At 42.8% G+C, this 19,762-nt stretch overlaps 1 protein-coding gene across 1 annotated transcript in view; it reads right to left on the bottom strand.

Moving 5' to 3' along the window:
- Positions 1-1,769: 1,769 nt before the first annotated feature.
- The window catches only part of TMEM161A (transmembrane protein 161A), a 40,822-nt gene continuing 22,829 nt past the window's right edge, over positions 1,770-19,762 (bottom strand). The window contains exons 6-12 of the mRNA XM_085640016.1: positions 14,816-14,967; positions 13,150-13,210; positions 12,857-13,000; positions 11,545-11,658; positions 8,949-9,123; positions 7,243-7,339; positions 1,770-4,207 (exon numbers count right to left, since the gene is read on the bottom strand). Of these exons, the coding sequence (XP_085496142.1) occupies positions 3,930-4,207; positions 7,243-7,339; positions 8,949-9,123; positions 11,545-11,658; positions 12,857-13,000; positions 13,150-13,210; positions 14,816-14,967 (1,021 nt within the window). The 3' untranslated portion in view covers positions 1,770-3,929. The remainder of the gene's footprint in view (positions 4,208-7,242; positions 7,340-8,948; positions 9,124-11,544; positions 11,659-12,856; positions 13,001-13,149; positions 13,211-14,815; positions 14,968-19,762) is intronic.

The raw sequence follows: 19,762 nt of genomic DNA, 5'->3' as shown, positions 1-19,762 counted from the left end.
AAAATGGCTTTAAAATAAAAGGAGAGCAATCACTAAGTCAGAATTACTTTCTTAAAAAGTTCTTTATTAAATCACTGTCCATGTGGTAACGCTCATTTCTGCAACTGAAGTAGCAAAGTGGGTAACAAAACGGTGCACTAGAATGTGGCCATAATGATGAGGGACAGATATTATTGCAAGAATTCCACCCATCACTATTTGTTTTTTCTAAGTGCTGTTTGCACGGCCTCATTTACGGATAGCCGAAGGACCTGTTAACAGTCTGAGTGTTGGAAGATTTCCAGGTTCTCCGTCCAGAATGACCAGATAATGGGCAACCTGTCTTTGAAAAATTAAAGTAAGATAAGTTGTTAGAGCCACTAGATCGGCCGTTTCATGTATTCCGCAACACGGAATGCTCTTTCTGGAGCATATTCATGATTATTGATCCATAAGAAATTGATCCTATGCATCTTTTCACAACCTTTCACTGTCTTGGAGATCCATATGGGCATCTCTACATGCATGGACAGCACTGGTCTTCTTCGATGGCACTTTGTTTTACTTGGCCGTTGGTTTTGTTGTTGGCGATAATGGCTAATAACCTATAAAATTCCTTATCCTTCCAAATACCATGTGTGCCTCACAGCTACCCCTTAAGTAGATATCAAACCCTCGTCCACTAGTAAAAGGTAAAGCCGGGCAAGGCAGGACTGCTCCCCATTCACAAAACCCCACCTGGAAGCATTCGCCATCCTGGCCAGCCGCTTCCGGGACAAACGCTTGATGGATCTTTGAGACATTGATAATCGCCTTGAATTCTACTGAATTATCTATTTGTTCCTGCCGATACCACTGTGGTGTTTGTCTTTACTTTTATGCAGATGGAGCTCACATTTGGGTTTACAACCCATAGTCGTCTTTTCGAACAAAGCTTCCATCTTTCGAACAGCCGGTTCAATCACCTCAGAAAAAACTGCCAAGCTACCCGAACACACTTGGAACACCAGACGCAATAGCAACTTTCTCCCCAACCTAAGTCTAAGCCGCTTTATGTTTGGAAGAAGCGCAGCACTTTGAAATTTTACTTATGGGAGTATCTTGCTGGTAATGCCCTCCGTTTCCAGCTTACCCGGAATCTGTTTCAGTTGCTGTTTTTTATTTCATTCCTTATGGAAAACAACTACAGTCCTTTTACTCGGGTGCAGCTTTTGGCCAGCTCTTTCTATGGAAACTTCTTTCCATTTACTTCAAATTTCACCCGGAAATTCTTTTCCTCTAGTAAAGGAGTTTTTGTATTAGTACTTTTAGCCATTCTTGACTGGATTATATCACGATACAGTATTGGCAACTGAAGTGCTCATTAATCCCTCAAAAATCTCAGCACACGCCTCAAAGATCTTTTTTATAATAAATAAATAAAAAAATTAGGTTCACACACTGGTGACGAGGACAGCAGAAATGTACAATTTCTTAAGATTATCAGCAGTTCTCATTCAATCTCTTGGTTGGGTTTACTTGGGACTCTTTTCACTGTCAAAGCTTCCATCAGCTGAGTGGCCAGCTCAGTCTCTTACTCTCATACAGGTCATCAATTCTTTTTACGCGACCACACCTCTGGATCTTGGCCTAGAACTCTCATTCAAACGTAACCAAGACGCAAAAAAAAATGATTTTGTAATAGTCCGGCCACGTGGCACTGCGTCCATTTAAACAAAGCACCCAGTCTAATCTTGAATTATAATTTAACACGTAAATTTATTAAACCACAAAAAAACCCCACACAGAAGTACCAGATCCGTAAAACCAGAAAAGGCCGTGTTTTATTGTACATATATCAGAAAATATAGCAGATGTTCCAGTACACACAATAAATAAAGGGGGAAGGGTGGTCATGCGTTCTCTCACGTAAGTGAAAACGAAAGATTTCAGTGTCACAATAAAAATTTTTGGAAGAATATAGTGGATAGACAGACAAGTGTCGGAAGCGCCTATGATAAGTTGAGGCCTCCATAAAGATCTTAAGACATGACGTAAGAGTTCATGGTCTACGTTCCCGGCCAACCCTGCTGTGCAAGGGCTCATGTCACACCAAGAGGTAGTAGACACATTTAAGTGTACTGTAGATAAAGCCTTGTTGCTAATTTAAATTTAACTTAATAACCTGCCAAAATCTACAATCCATGCAGAAAATGAGGCTGGTGTATGGTTTGGCACAAAGAATCACGGCGAAGAGGGCGCAGGAGATTAGAACCCAGTTGGGCCGAACTAACCTGTGCTGGAAGGAAGCAGAGTTTAAAGTTGCATATCTTTATTTTTATACCTCCTAAAGACAACAGCATGACCATGAGACTAAAACAGTCCAATAGGATGATGATTTAAGATGTGATTGACAATGTCTCAAGCCAATGAATAGAAGGGGGGGGGGGGAGGCGAGGCGGTCTAAAGCCTGCTTTTATTATACACAATGGACAGGCCGAAAACATCACACTTAAAAGAGGAACAGGGTCATTTTCAAATTCAAGTACACTCAGTAGAAACTATTAATGGAGATACAGAAAAGTAGCACATTAATACTGTAGCCTTCAAAATGTTTCTTCTCCTAAGTTGGAGGGCAGGCACTGAGGTTCAAGAGCCAGTGAAAGTGGGAGCGAGCTTGCGACACAGTGAAGGGGAGGCTAAAACTGGGTCCTATGACCATGCCCCGCCTTCTGCCACTAGGCAACGGAGCGTCTAGAATTGCAAAAACAACTGTCAGCATCCATGACTTATAACCCTCGCTACAGACTCATCTACGTATCTGGTTTAGTAAAAACTCACCTAGACATAAGCAAATTCTCTGTATGCGCCATTTTAGCTTTCAAGCTCAACCAGTCGAGGAATGGAGGGTCTTGGAAAGAGGTCGTGGCTTCAGTGACTGCCGGGTGCGGGGACTGGAAAAGGCCACAAAGAGGGGAACCATGACCTCTCGGGCAAGGATGAGCACATGTCTATTTGGCTTTTGACAACCAACTCTCCAGAACATTGCCTTCAAGGACTACAAGACCCTTCGGGGACAGTGGTGGGTCAGTGTTAGGAGAGCTGCAGCATCATCAAGACACGTCGTACACTCTCTTTGGAACTACTTGTCACTAGATTTCATAAATTTTATAAGTAATTCTTGGATCATGTGTCGAGTGTGAGGTGTGCTGGAGTCAACGTTGATGCTACACATTATTGGAAGCAAAATCTCATCTGGACAAGATTGGTCTATTTTGTAACTGAATGAATTCAAACAAGTTACTTCTCCAGCACGCCCACCTGGGTAAGGCCCAAATACCTCCTGGATTGAACCGCTGCTGCACATTAGGAAGCACAGCAAGTTAAAACTCTTTAGTAGAGCTACATTTAGAGCGACATCACCATTTGTGAAGAGTCATTATTTGTCTTCAAGGTGCTCAAAGTGTCTTTTGCAGACTAGACCCTGAAAATGATCTGTTACAGTACTTAGTTTCCATGTGGGTGGCTAGTAAGACAAACTAGACTGCAGCAGCGCTTGTGTTGGGTGAACACCAGAAAACCTAATGCTGCCATGTTGGGTGAGTACAGCCAGCCGAGCAGAGGTTGGGTAGGCAGCATGTGGCTCTCAGGACACTTTGGAGGAGAAATGACCCAAGGCCGAAACTTGTGAATTTGGACTGGTATTGTGGGAGTACGGGGGAAGGGGGTTAAATATAAAACTAAAATCACTCTTCCATATTTACTCAGACATGAATTCATCAATTAAATTTGTCCCCAATGGTCTCAACCCTCCTTTTAAATCCTAAATCTAGCAAAAGAGGGGTGCTTCCACTGTCTAAGATCCACAGGGGCATTTCACAGTCGGTGGCACTTGTAGTCTTTATCCGACTGCAGTCTGAAGGCAAGGATACCGCCTAAGCTGTTTTTTTCTCCTAACTTTTCTTACGAAGCTAAGACACCACCAGGTACTGGTGGAAGTAGAGGCCAAATAAACTCGTGATAATCTGGCAGACGGCCACCCACCACGTGAGGAAGGCAAAGAGGCCCCGGTAAAAAAGTGGTGTAAAGACCGTGCGAATGCCACCGAGGAGGGTTGTGATGTGTGCCACAGTGGCTTCAATGTTCTCTTCCTCTTCTTCATCCGAGGAAGTAAGGGGTGAATCTGGAAGAGCATCCAAAGCCGGTGAGACGCCAGGGGGTTCCGGGAACAATCCCCAGGAATAGTCACCTGCAGGGTATACAAAAAAAGAATTATTAAGTTTACATGTAATACAGTTAAATTGGAGGGCTTCATCAGTAAATTTAAAGAACCTTTTTGCATGGAAATTCAGCACAACTTTATCTGTGTACTTGAGAACTATTATCTGATAGAGACTTCTAGCAGCAAATTCCAGCAAATTCCTTATCATAGGATTATCCCTAGGTGTCGACGGGATCTGGAAATTTTCCTTGAGCAGTAACCCTGCACGCCAGTAGGTGGCATAAGTCGGCTCTGTGTAGCGTCATCGGCTGCACTGGAAGTGATGTGTACGTTTCCTATAAAGGCACCACCCCAGTGCACTGATGTCTGGTCTTTTCCTACCGTGCCAATCAGCGCAGATCCGAGAAGAGCTACTCCTTAGTCAATTTTTGACTAACTGTTTTTAATGTTTTGTCAAGGTGGTTTGAGCCCACAAGAAAAAGGATGAGTCAAAGTGTGCTCCGACTTCTCCTCGTTCGTCAGCTGATGAGACGAGGGACCAACGCGACTTGAGCCGGGCTTTACGGCTGAGCCAGCGACTGGGCAGTCTTCGCACCTCCCAGAGTTTCCAGGAGCTGCAGCAACCCCCTGCCCAATTAAAATAATTTTATCAGACTTTGCACCTCATATTAGGGCATCACGTTCCCTCAGGCACACCTTTGGGCTTTGCGGGTTCGGGAAAGGCCCCTACTGGATACATGCTGGCAGCTCTGGCGCCAGTTGCGCCTTGGATGGATCCGAATCGGCACTAGTCATGCCATCTCGACCTTCTCCGGTGCTGGTCCTGAGGATGGTGCCCACCATTTATATCCAAGTTGGAGGGACATCGCCCGACACAGACCGGAGCCAAGCCTACCAAGCCAGATCCAGAGTCTTATTCTTATGGGCTAGGACTCAGGGAGGAATGGCGCACGTCTCTTTCGGCTCGGCCAATGCCGCCAGGTGGAGCCAAACAACACCACCTACAGGCACGCAGGGGCACTGCTCAAGAAAAATCTCCGGATCCAGTCCGACGCCTGGAGAGAGTTCTAGGGTAAGGACTCTGCAGGTATAGAAATTCGCTATCAAATAAGGCATCACCACAGGTAAGTAACTTGTTCAAAAATACACTCAAACCATTATTAATAAACCTCAATATATCATTATCAGGGCACCTTTACCTGTACAAACAAGTTAATTTAGGACAGCTGTGCACATGCAACACAGAAAGCTTGATCTTAATAGAAAATACCCATTAAAAGGTAAAACCAAAAATCTTCTAAACAACAAGGATTGTTTTTTAAAACAACTGAGGCTAGGAGGAGTTGCTTTCTAAAAAGAATGAAGTTTCGATGATTTGAGATGCTGCCCCCCCCCGTCCCTCCCAAAAAACCCAACATTATTCTGTGTTATTTCAACTTTACAATACGAGGGAGGAAATTCCTTAGTTTCCTAGTTATTTTGGCCCAAAATTTTTGAATGGAATTAGAAACATGCACTTCAAAAACCATATACGACTCGAGACGGATGCAGGTCTATTACAACAAAATGTACGAGTTCCAAAATTTGCAAGATGTGGGTTTACACATATTGTTTTAGAACTTTTAGGGAATAAATGAGAAATGAACCTAATTGCAATAATTATTTTTCTCCGTTGCTCTGTTGACAGCGTTTACATTAACTGGGAAGAGGTGGAAAGGTTCTAAACTAAGCTTTATAAAGAAAAGAACCTTTTTTTTGCAATCACATCTCTTACTGGAAAGAAGTACGGTACTAATCGGACTGATTTACAACTAGAGTATCTAGGGAAGATTATGAGCCTCCTTTGCAAGGTAAAGTATTTTTATTAATTTGTTTTAAAAAGTGTTTTTCTTGCTGTAATTTGGGTTGATAAATCTCCCTTTTTTTCATGAATGTACGTTTTAATCTATTTTATGCGCTATAAAATATTTAAAAAAATACCAAAAATAAATAAAACGTTATGTAACCCATTTTTTGGCCTTTGTAATATAACCTTATATTTGTTCATTATGAGCATTCGTAGGGGGATATGAGATACATGGTCTCATCCAGTCTTTTTTTCTACCTCGAGTTATAGTCATATAAAACATTTTAGGAAACAATGGAAAAATTCTCAAGTCATTGCTGTCCATAGGGTCACAGGATTTCCATTTATTTTATCTGTATTTTCACCAGACGTTTAACTTGGTGACTGGTGCATTAAGGAGAGTGGAGGGCATAACGGGGAATGTAGTTCCATTTGAGAAGTTATTTCAAAGAAATATTGCAGACACGCAAAAAAGGAGCTCATTCTATTTATATCCCAGATTTCATCGTGGATACCAAACGGGGTACACAAAAAGCGCTCATGAAGAAGGTCCCTTCCCCCACAAAAGCTTTGATTTGGTGTAAACACTAAAGAGGGTTTCTAATTTCATCTTAATGAAACCAAAAGAAGGCTTTTAAGGGCATCACGCCTTGCAAGACTTCTGCAGAGCATTTACTCCTGGAAGTGAAAACAGCAGCTTTCCTATGAACACAGTTCATGAAAGGTCACATGGAAAAGGAATTTGGAAGATCTATTCGACATTTCACTGCATGGACTTTACCATTTCAATTCAAGGTTTACTGAGTTCTAGCCGGGCAAATTCATGACTGTGACACCCAAAAAGTTGGTCCAGTTAGTGGAATTTAAATCTAATCCATGGAAGCCTGCAAGAATGTTATGAAACCTTCCACTAATTTTCTTATAACATTTTAGCTGTGGTATCACTACACACAGGTAATAAGAAAATTATATTGCTACTTTACTGTAATAGATGATTACAGCTGAACTGAAATGTCTCCAGCAGAAAGGCAGGTCACTGAACACAACTGCAACTTCCACATAAGCAATTAAAGTAATGCCCCTCAAATAATGTGGGATGACGCTTGGATGCTAAAAACTTTTTTTACACAATGTGAAACAAACACATGAGGCAATAATGATACTCTTAGTCCCAGTATAAGGACTTCATGGGCTATGAAATTAAAATGTTTCTCACCCAAAGTCTTCAGTACAAACGTGGCATGTAGCGTGAGAATGATGGGCGCCAAGTACTGCAAGGCAATCACGGTAAGGTAGCAAAAGATGCGAGACACCTACGAGGAAAAATAAACACACTCGTTGAGAGAACAAAAACAAAAAACAAGCCAGGAAACTCCATGTCAATCAGACAACTGCACTTCTGAAATGTAAGAATGGCACAGCTAGAGTATTAAACAAAGAGCAGAGCGCTGGACATAATGGCGAGGACTAAAGGAATGGAATCTAGTGTCTGAAGAAAATGTGTTTTGTGCACAAAGAATTAATTCTGCCGGGCTGGCAATTTCACTATGTGCCGACTGAATACAGACATTCCGCAGTAGCAGGTGGAAGAAGATTTAGGAAGAGTTGGGAATAAGACAAAACTATAAACTGTGTTACTTTTTTGACCTTTGGATTCACCACAAATCACCCGTAGCCAACTGTACACTTAACCCACAATTCAGCTTGCCACCATCAGTGGCTTACAAAAGGACAAACGTCTCACAAAAATATAAATAAAAAAAAGAGCATGGAAAAACCAGCATGTGATTGAACGTTTGCTCTAAAGACAGCTTGCTGCGTGGAAAAAAACACATTTTGAAGAAGATCATTTGAAGCTTGGGAGGTAAGTGCATGGAGGGCAGAGCATGGAGGGCAGAGCATAGAGGGCAGAGCATAGAGGGCAGAGCATAGAGGACAGAGCATAGAGGACAGAGCATAGAGGGCAGAGCATAGAGGACAGAGCATAGAGGACAGAGCATAGAGGACAGAGCATAGAGGACAGAGCATAGAGGACAGAGCATAGAGGACAGAGCATAGAGGACAGAGCATAGAGGACAGAGCATAGAGGACAGAGCATAGAGGACAGAGCATAGAGGACAGAGCATAGAGGACAGAGCATAGAGGACAGAGCATAGAGGACAGAGCATAGAGGGCAGAGCATAGAGGGCAGAGCATAGAGGGCAGAGCATAGAGGGCAGAGCATAGAGGGCAGAGCACAGGGGGCAGAGCACAGGGGGCAGAGCACAGGGGGCAGAGCACAGGGGGCAGAGCACAGGGGGCAGAGCATAGGGGGCAGAGCATAGGGGACAGAGGGCAGAGCACAGAGGGCAGAGCACAGAGGGCAGAGCACAGAGGGCAGAGCATCCTGAGGACCAGCTAAGGAGGACACCTATAGATGCTAGCAGCCATTCTGCAAACACAGTGGCTATATCACCCTTTAATAGGTGGCTTCGAAAGACCGTCTTCAATGCACTGGTGTCTGTAACTCACAGCCAGTGCAGAGTTCGTAATAAAAAAAAACAGAGGAAAGTCACTGACCGCTGTCGAAATCACAGGAGCTGCAACATGGAAGACTTGGAGAGGTTGCAGTTGAGATATGGAGCTAAGACTTTTCTGATGTCTCCCAAGCTTCTTCAAATATAGAATACATAGCATTAACCTATGGTCTTGAAGTCCACCTTTATACAGGATAGGCTTCTCTGGTGGAGACTGATTGCACCTTGGCCATTTTGCAGACATCTATAGGTCTCTCCGGCGGTACCCTTCTGGAACTTTTGTCAGCAGTAAATTCTCTTTCAAACTATCGATCGCCTATTAAAGCATCAAACTCTTCGCTCCAGGTATGTTTTCATGGTGGTGTCCCTTGACTCTCCCCCTATATCGCAGCTGCCGTCACTGTACCTTGCGTTGGATCTCAATGGTGGTAATGCGCCCAGCCTCCCTTTTCATCTGTTCCACCCAGCGATCGGCCAGGCACAAGTACGCCTGCATGTGGTAGCGCGTCATGGCCAGACGGAGCAGGCAGAGCACAACAATGATCCACAGGCGCATGGAGTTGTAGCTGGCGTTGGACATGCTGGCAACACAGAAGGAAACGCATTTAGAGACAAGAAGGTGTGCAGAAGGACCAAGACAAATAAATCAACCAATGGAAGCTCAGTGTAGTAGCCCTAGGTCTTAGTTAAGAGGATGTCCAAGTTGGATGCAAATAGGGGCACAGACCTCCAGAATCTCAGGATATTCAAGTAATACAAATGTATACTCATGAATAGACATGAAATGAATTTATGCAGTAATAATTTCTTCTGAACGTTTATTCCACTCAATAACAGAAAGAAAAGGCAGATTTGATCACTGGAAGGGAAAGAATGGCATATAATAAATTGCACTCTAGTCTAACACACAACTTCCTCGCCGTGGTTGAAAACTGTGGTAATACAATACCCCCCTTGCACCCACTAGTTAGAACATACTTCAAAAACTTAATTTCTCATTCTTTCGTCTGGGCTTCTCCTCGGTTATTTATAAGGTTTATGTGAACACGCTCAGTGTATCTAGAAGGTGGTCGGCATTTTATCCGTCATGCTCAAGCAGTTCCCTCTTTAAAGAATGTTTTTCACTTGTGTGAGATCTGTAAGAAATGGGAATTTTGTCCACGGAGCTGTGATCTTCAGTGTTTTTTCTGATGGAAAAACCAACCACAAGACTGGGAGTCTTTTAGAGGGAACAAACTTAGGTCAATTCATAAATTCTAAATTTCCTCGAGTCAATTTTATCCACTCCCTTTTTGTGTGGAAACCACACGAAGGTAGGGAGACCCGTCACACGGAGCCCACTTCAGTCTCCCATTTTATCTTTTACAAATGGAGAAGAGGAAAACATTAGGTGGAATTTCAGTTGTTATAGAGACTGAGGAGAAATATTTTCACACCATAAAGCGATTTACTTCTTCTAGTAGCACTTCTTACAAAACACATAAATAACTACATTTATTGGCACTGCTTTCCCGAAAAATATTTACAATACAATCATTAAGTGCAAACACAGCATTTACTTGCAGTAATTCTGAATGTATTACTTGCTGCAGTTGTTCATAACATACTGCAGCTACTACAATACTCATTTTACTTCTGCTAGGGGCACCAGGACTCCTGGACCTACTTGTACATGGAGGCACAAAATATTTCTTCTACTGGAAATTCCACAATGATTACTTTCTTTGTTACTACTAGTGCTGTAGGTCGGCTACATGTACCATACAAGTAGTGCAGAAACAGTAACTACATATGCTTCCAATAGAACTACATCCACGACTAATGCCATTATTAGTGGCTCCACTACCACCTTCTGTACTACGATAAGTTCCGTGGCTAGTAATAGGTGTATCCCGTGTGCACTATGCCGCAAGACTCGCCGTGGCCCAACAAGGCCAAATCAGTTTGGAGTTGCTTTGTTCCTATTTAGGGGGGACCTGTCTTGCCAGCTTTGAATGGAACTTCCTATTGGATGAGAAGCTAGGCTGATTTGCATACAGCTGTTTATCGTCTGGAACGGCATGCTGTTCAAGGAAACAATACACTCCAGTGCAGACCCAAGTAACCAACTTTCACTTTTTTGTAAACAGATCGTAGCAAACACTGATACTCCAACTGGTGGCCCTTCTCGTGGTCCTGCTACTACTTTTAGTACTACCAGTCGAAGAACTTTCATTACATCTACAACTAGAAGTCAACAAGGGAAAGCACAGTTAATCAGTCATCGTCATACTGCCCTCTTTTTTGTCAACTTTGTTTTACTCAGTGAACAAGACTCCATGTAAAGTGTAGTTAATGAGTTTGAAATTTAGGAGTTGACCCCAATAGAGAGTGGTTACATCAGATGAGGACCCACAAGTTTTTCTGAACTCCAATTATAAGTTTTAAAAGTTTTTGCTTTGTTAACTTTCTCGTTTTTTCATTTGCAGAAAGTGAGATGCCTGCAGTTGTACTGAGAGCTCAAGGCGCCATCCCAAGTCTGAAGTTCCGACAATGCATGCCAGCGGCCCTCAAACACAAGCGACATTACAACAACGTTCCTTAGGTATTTTTCTTGAAAAGCATTTTGGCTTTTTTTGCAGTTCAAGGAATAGAAAGCATATCCATTCACCATCATTCTAGGACTGTCGGAAGTGGCCTTCGACGCTCCCCGACTACCCCCGCCCCCTCCCCCATGTCACCATAGGACCCACCACTATTACAACTCTGCGCCTCTCAATAACCTCATTTTTGCTGTTGAGAGGCTATAGTAATGTGTAGAAACTATGAAAAGTACATTGGTCTCAAGAGCCCAGTTTATACTAAACTATCAGTTTTCATGCCCTCGAGGCAAGGCGGTTCCACGGACAGCATAGGGCAAGCTAGGTGTAGTAGCTGCTCCCCCAGCTAGTTTCAAGCGAGGTCAATGTGAACAAGGGAATGTTCTGGGTTTTGATCAAATTAGAAAATTATCAGGTACTTACAGTTCAACGGACTCTTTCCCCAAAGGAGCGTGGAGAAGAAAATCTCTGGTAATTGGCTTTATCCACATTACCACCACGACGATGGGAGGTAGAAAACTGGCATGAAGCAGAAATCTGGTAAAAAATAAACATATCTGGATTAGCGGAGATAAAATGAAACTTTATTGGAGTTTTGATCAGACGAATATGAAAGGCGCTGGGTGTTCCTGTGTCTGTGCCAGCAAAGAGAATTAAGAAAAATACAGGCCTGTAGTAAACATACCATGGGTCGGAGTACCAGCACGTACTTTGATAGGAAGACCTCGGTGACAATCTTACTCGAAGGGAGGTGGGGGCCCTCGGACCCCACTCTTCAGGTGATGGTTCTGTTTTTCCCCCCATCATTACGATGGAGCTACATCTAAATCTCCCTCTAAACGAGATACTATCTTCGAAGTCCCCGGCCCGATCCAAACCTTAATAGTTGGGTTTATCCCCACCCACCAATTATTGGGTACCCCTGATTACACTTCCCATTAGGAAGATGGGATGAACCAAACGCTTGCACGTGGTGGCATATCTGGTGTAAATTTGGAACTTGAACACTAAGTGACCCAAGTTGACCTAGAGCAGGGAGAGCGTTGAGTAGCGCCAAACCCTCCAGCGCTGAAACACACCGTAAAAAAAAATAACAACAAAAATAGGCTCTGAAGGGTCTTCATACTTCCAGGCAGCACAACATTGTACTGGATTTTTCCTCAGTCGTACTCACAACCACTGCCCTCTCACATCCTCTCCACCTTCAATCACAGGGTCTTCAAGCTACATCTTTATGAAATGGAAATGTCAAGCACCCTGAGAGCCCCCACCAGCAGCGCGTAGGCTGAGATACAACTAAAGCACTGTGACAATGGTGGTACATGAAGGTTGTGGGTGTGAAATTAGGTCTCTCTCAAAGAAGGTAGGAGCGCGGATTCTAAGAGGGCGTCCAGATCTTTTCTACAGTCTAGGACACATGAACTCTCCGGCCAACAGGGCGTTCGCGAAGGTCATGCCAGAGGGAGGTGAAATGGAGTGTGCAGCAAACATGGAATGGTACTGCTCGGGAGACAACCACATATCCCAGTGGGAAAGCTTCACTGGCGGAGAAGGCAGCTTCGACGTTTCTCCATTATTTTGTGGCACAAAAGGTTCCATGGAGCGGGTGAAGAGGAGGCCGTCCACAAGACATTCTCCAGTGGATGACGGCTAGAAGGAAGCTACAGGATGACTACTATCAAAGCACCACTCTGGGAACAGAAGGCACATTTCTTATACACAAGCGGCTACTCACTGAATCACCGGGCGGTCAGCTGCCAATTTCAGAGCATCCAGGTGAGTCTGAGCCAGTCGCAGGCCCGGGAAAGTCAGACATGCGCCGAGGAAGGAGCAGATCGCCACCAGCGTCAGCTTGAAGGTCAGGTTGGTGAAAGGGAGTCTGCACAAAAGAAGATATGCCCCAGTCAATAGGAAGAGCATTATGAATCCACCAAGACATGGAACCCAGCAAAGCAGAGAGGAGTCTGGAGGGACTGCTCCGACACATCATCTAATTCTAGCTATTCTGCGGAACAGTTGGATACTTACGACCACTCCCAGCCCTGGCGCTTCAGAAAGACTTCTAGGTTCTCAGAGACGGCTGCAAAACCTACAGAGAAGAATGCACAGCTGAAGGGTGGTGCTGGAGAACTTTGTGTGGCACCAGAGACAGGCATGGTGCATTCTCAGGGCACAGCTGCATTAGGGTGCATTTCATCAACACACTTGAAACAGAGACACACCCCAAGCCACACAATGTTTTGTTGTGTAAATTTGCCTTCCTAGTTTCTAGTGGATAGTGGCTTTTTGCCAAGTTTTTGTCTTTTGAACACAATTTAGAGCTGGGAGGTGATGGAGGGTCCTTCGGTTTCTGGAGCAAGTCAAGAATTTGTAGAACAGGGACATTGAAGTATTTTGATGAAGGACACTCCCCTTATTGATGTCCCTCTGGTTACCATGCACTGTAGAACAGATGGAGGTGCAATAATATTTGAGTCTATTTACATATATTTATGCCTCAAAATGCTACACAGCGGGCTCTCGTGGTACCCCAGCAACCGTACGCCTTCCCCGTGGCTTGTCAACAGATTGCAGATAGCACTAGGGAGTCAGACCAGTGGCCGTAGGTCATTTTACAACTGAACAAAACAACCCCTCTTTTGACCTGGTCTTGATTTCAAAACCATGTAAGGTAATTTTAATATAATGGCATTGCGCATCTTTCAAAGTTGTTGATCCGTACGTCAGACATCAAATAACAGCATTTTACGAGCGGCAGGCCGGTGTCATAATATAGCCTCTGAAGGCAGAGTTGCTAAGTAGAAAGTGAGTGCCCAAAGGGAAAAACCACAACATGCTACCTTGGGCTCCAAAAGTTCTAGCACAGGAGTTGTCCAAGTGCATCTTGAATGTGGCTATGAAAACCAAATGTGCCAGAGCCCCATTTAAAAGGCAGTAGTAATTTACTGCTAGTGGTAGCTGAGAAATACTCTCGGAGTACGACACATATGTATGGACAGTACACTCGAGTCATAACAGGGGTATATCTTTTTTTGTCACTGAATTCCTGTCATGCCTTTTCAATTTCTACTTTAGTTTCTGGACAGTAGCGTTTCTGTGGTGTAAAAATAAACAACAAAAAACCTGTGCACGTAGCCTAAAAGCAAAAAATAATGTGATCCTTCTATGGTATTTACCACAGATGGGAAATTACCATGCAATACATCAGTTCCTTACTAGAAGCATCTTTTCTTCTGAAAAAAACACGAGCAACTGTAAAGAAATGGTATTTTTTTGATGTTTCATAGAGAAATAAAAATCTCGCTGTAATCAACTCGGAAAAACAAAAAACAGATTAAGAAAAAGGGATAAGTACCAAAGTATTAGATTTTTGTGTAAGAGGTAATGGAAAAGGGAAAACAGATTAAAGGTTGTGCTTGCATAAAAAATTAAGCAAATTGAGGAACTTGGATGTATGATTAATGCGCACGGTAAAAAAAAAAAAAAAAAAAAATATGGAAAATCAGAAAGAGCGAAAAGAAAAATAGGGTTACGGAAAAAGGTTAAAGGAACAAAGAGGGGAGAAGTCTTCTTATATTAAATAAAAATGGCAAGATAAACCTCAAAATAAATTTTAAAAGAATTTTAAAAAACTATACACAAACTAACCTCCCCCAACACCTAGAACATCAACAGATACGCCAGTACGACTCACCAGAATCCAGTCCAAACTCCAGATAATCTTCTCGAACAATGAGCACGATCATGGCAACGAGAAGGTAGAATAGTGCGAAAGTGAGGCACACGGAGCGCTCCCCGCCCTCCTCGGAGCGGAAATACTGCTGCATCATCGTGAATAGCACCTTACTGGAAAAGGAGAGTCAAGGAAGCATCCACCCACAGGGAAGCAGATAATATACATTTTTAAGCATAGACATGTACCCCCTTACACTATCTATCGATCACAGGATGCACATTAATCCATTACTAATCAATTTAACCAAGACATACTACAAAGTAATCCAAAGAGAAAAATAATTCTTTCTAACAAAGTGCATTCTTATTTTCACAACATTCGTGTATTTGCCTCATTTTTGAGTGCCCGAGAGGAACTAGAAGAGGGCTGAAATAAAAAACTACACAACACAGAGGACAAGAACAGCGCAGGCAGTGACACCACGCTTTCCCACAGCATGCCACCAATGTGCGAAATACTTAAAAACAACAATATGGCCACCTGGTATGCTGATATCCTTCGGGGAATCTAGGTAACACCTGCATTAACAAAAGCGGATTCTCAAATGACAATCACTCATGAAGAATGTATATATATTTATAATGACGTCACACTAGAGCCTCATTATTATAGTGTAACTACTCAAGCACCACAACCAAAGGAAATGGATTCATCATGCAATAAAAGTAGGAATAAAGACGATACTCATCAATGGGTGATAAAATAAGATAAACAAGCATTTGCAATGCAACAGGTCTCGCATTTGCGAGAGTTTGAGCTATTGGCATTGTAAATGGCAATGCCTTTTATTTATGTGTTTTGAAAACCTACAAGCGGCGGGTAAACACGCGCTTTGTACTTACAGTCCTTGCTTACGAGAAGCAAGGATGGTAGTAACAGAGGCACAGTTACCGCCAGCGTTGCTTCTCGTAAGCAATGACTATAAGTGCAAAGTGGTTGTTTATGCACCGCTTGCAAGTTTTTAAAACACATAAATAAAAAGCAATATCATCATTTATAATGCCAATATTTTAAACTCTTGCAAAGGCGAGACCTATTGCATTGCAAATGCTTGTTTAATACTTTTTACAGGACAGGGGACTGAGTCCCAGAGTCCTAAAATGGCTGTCACAGGTCTTCTCGGGTCCTGTGCATGACATGTTGCCACCCCCCTCTTCCAATCGCATCTTGGCTGTTGTATTCCAGTCTCAATCAATCGACACACCATACTGAAGTGTACAGCACCTCATATTCAAGATAGTCTTGCTACAATAAAAATTATCTTTGTAAAGCGCTCTTTTGCTCTCTGCAGCAAGGACTGCCTTGCCTCAAAAACTAAAATAAATTAAAGAAAATTAAAGATATGGCATGGAGTCAAAATGTTGAAGTTTTAATATCAGCTCCACAACTTTACTTGCCAACATATCGCCAAGGCAAGTAGATGTTGAGCTAGAACAGTCAATTTATTGTTTCCTATATATGCTTGTGACATTTTTATCTATGTGTTTATTTTTAAAGCAGACTGTGTAACAACACAAGTAAAAAGTCCATTCGTTATGGGAGGGTACAAATGCAGAAAAGGCGGTGCCAAGAAGGGGTTACTAAGCCTATTCACAAATGAAATGGAACAATTTTGCAAGGACAGTAACTGGAGCCACTTGAAAAGATGGGCGGAGCTTCTATGCCATACCTCAATACAGCATGCCTCGCAGAGCAGCTCACGTGCTGCCCAGGCTCGACCTAAAAACAGGGCGATTCCACGGTGCTTCATATAATTATAAAAAGGCGACATCCCAGCATTCCACAGAAGGCAGCGTCCACTGTCTAAAATTAGAAGCTGTACCTACAGTTAATGCCTGGGAGCCCTCTGTATCTGATCGATGCATTCTGACTAAAACCCATACTTGTGGTACATTTGAATTTTCACTTGAACTATTTTTATTTGCTCCAGAATCCAAGCAAAATGTAATACTTTGAGGGCATCGTCACTTTGAACATGACCTTGTCAATGACTAACGATTCTCAAAAACATGCAACAATCAGAGATACATTTTTAATTGGTTTGGACTCATCATAGGTATGTTGTAGTCGGCATGCTTTATGATTAACAGAATACTAATGGTACATTAATTCAATCATATTATGGTGAGAAAAATTATGGAATTATGGAAACACGTCAACTGTGTGGCGTACAAAGATAGGCATTTCCGTTCACAGTTCCCCACCTCAATCTGCTTCAGTAGGGAAATGAAGAAACACGCTTGTTCTAATAAATACTCAAAACATAACCACAGAGGAACCCCGAGGGCCGAGTACTGCACTGTTGCGGTCACAGTAAAGCAGAGGAATTAAAAGGGGTGGAAAAGAAAGCTGGCTACCTGTCCCAGCGGAACGATCTCAGAGAACTTTTTTGTGTCGGCAAAAACCTGATAATGGCCTGGGGCGCGAGATCAGTGACCGGCCCAAGAGCGCCATATCCTCTGTTCAGTCACCCTGAAAAAAAGTCAAACTTTTGACGAGCGCAGCACTGAGCACCTCCAATACGGCAGTGTGAGAGCATAATTAGATACTTTGAATAAGTATGCGGGAGCTCCAAGCTACTGTCTCTGCATGTGCGAAAATCCTCCTAAAACGGTCTGTGCCGTCTGGAGTGACTGGCAAAAGGAGACGACCTGCAGTTGCGGACAAATCAACTTCAAACGAAGTAAAAAAAAATATATATATACACATTTATTTAACTGGTTGGCCGCTAAAATCTTCTGAATGTGTTCTGCTTGGGCGTGCCATTTTTTTGCTTTTTATGTGCTGCATATATGCCATGTGAGCGATGCGGCTGCGCTTAAGTGTTTGATATGAAAAAAATCTATTCACTGCAACAATCTACATTTATGCTTGAGTTTTTATAATATGAGGGGTGGGTGGGCGGACGCATTTGATAGTAGTGGTTTGCGTGGCATGCGTATGGGGATTACATTATTTCATCTATCCGGGATACGGTGTACTCGCCCTGTACTTTTATTCATTAATCGTTGCTTTTGGGAGTTGTAGTCATGGTTCGTATCAAAAATCAACTGGACCAATACAGCCGATTAATAAAAAAAAGAATCTTAATCTGGAAAATCGATGTTTCAAATGACACTGAAAAACAAGCATTTGCAATACAATAGATCTCGCATTTACGAGAGTTTAAGCTGTTGTCATTTACAATGGCAATAGCTCAAACTCTTGCAAATGCGAGACCTATTTCACTTCAAAGAAGCGGCCCCCGTTGTCCGCAGCTGCTTGAAAGTGAAAGCAGGCACTGCGCGCTGAAAAGCACGTCGTGCCTACAGTAGGAGAAACCCATTAAAGTAAAGAGTGCTTGCAGACTAAATAAGGCACACCGAGTCACATCTGAAGTAAAGGGGCCAGTCGCCATGGGTGTTTACAAATGCAGACAAGGTGGTACCAAGAAGGGACTAACAACCCTAACAACAATTCGCAAGCTAGCCTTTACGAAGGGCAATGACACAAGCCAATGACAAATATGGGCGAGGGAGTGGGCGGACCTTCTCTTCTATACTCCACCACAAGAAGTCTCGCAGCGCATGCGCACTGACTCAGGCTCGACCTAAAAAAGAATACACGTATAATAACTATACAAACAGAGACTTAGACAGGACCAAATAAAGACATTTTTAATTTACTCAGAACCCAAAGACTAGTTGACGTTTCGATTCACTAAGACTATAAATGAGGTGATCTTCATCAGGGCAGTGTAACTTACTCGTGCATCTGCAACAGTTTCTCATGATCTAAAAACTAATCATCGGGAAGTCTATGAAGGTTCCTAAGTATCATCAAACCGTTCCCCTCCCATTTATATTGGCTCATACCCCATGCTCTTCCAACATTCCTTCCAATTATTCTCATCACCCAGTTCAGGATAGTGTTTGCCGTTTATTCTGCTGCAGCAGTTCATTTTTCATCCAGGGCAAAGATAATGTTCATAACGAATTGTGAGGAGGAAAAAATGATGTGTGGCTTTCGCCACTATATAAAATGGATGGCCTTAAACCAGTGGTTCATCCCGCGAAAGGTCTTATCAGAAAGGCATCTTAGCAAGGACTTCTCACCAGACTTACTACACTTGGTCTATTGAAAGGTTTTTGCTGAACCATAGAACTGGTCTTAGAGATTAACCTGGCTGGGAAATCACTGCAGGAACCAAATAGAAAGTGTCTAGTTTGTAGCTCATATTTTATGTGGGGGACAAAGTGTATCTGCGTGTAGTTAATTCCAGACTATAATGGCGCAGTTAGAAAAAAAACTGAATGGAATGCACCCTCTGTAATTACAAAAGTGAATCAAGCCTTTCTGTCCATCGCTTCTGTGCTGTCAACAGGCCTCCTTTAAGATCTGGTGGGGCAAGAGCCTCGCTCTTAATTTAGCTTTCTAACACTTAAAAGCTGCTCCACTCAATAAAAGTTAATGAGGAAATTAATGATGCTCAATTGTTGTTCTCTTAATCTTCCTATCCGCGTTTTTTTTAAGTTGCCAAGTTTGCAAAAACCCTTGCCTAGAGAGTCTTAAAACCTTGACTATCTTCACACCTAAGGACTAATAGGAACATACTAGTTTGTTTATATTAAAACATCACCCCGCGTTTCACAATAAAGGTGAGATTACTAGTGTTCATTTTTGTATTTTGAAGTTTTTGCTCACTTACTTCAAGGCCTTCTGTCAAAGGATGATTAATGGCGAAACCATGTCCTACCCAATGCTGGTCTTGCTCTGCCATCATCCTACGGCTTGCCACGACAACATACTTCGAGTGAGAAGCACCACGTGTACAACTGCTGGGGAAATACCAACAGAAGACGAACGACAAACAACACAAATAACCAAGGACACCACAGACCACAGCATAAGAACCAGGAACAATAC

Source organism: Triturus cristatus, chromosome 12 (genome assembly GCF_964204655.1).
Source record: "Triturus cristatus chromosome 12, aTriCri1.1, whole genome shotgun sequence".
Lineage (NCBI taxonomy): Eukaryota > Metazoa > Chordata > Amphibia > Caudata > Salamandridae > Triturus > Triturus cristatus.
This window is presented reverse-complemented; position numbering and strand designations above follow the sequence as displayed.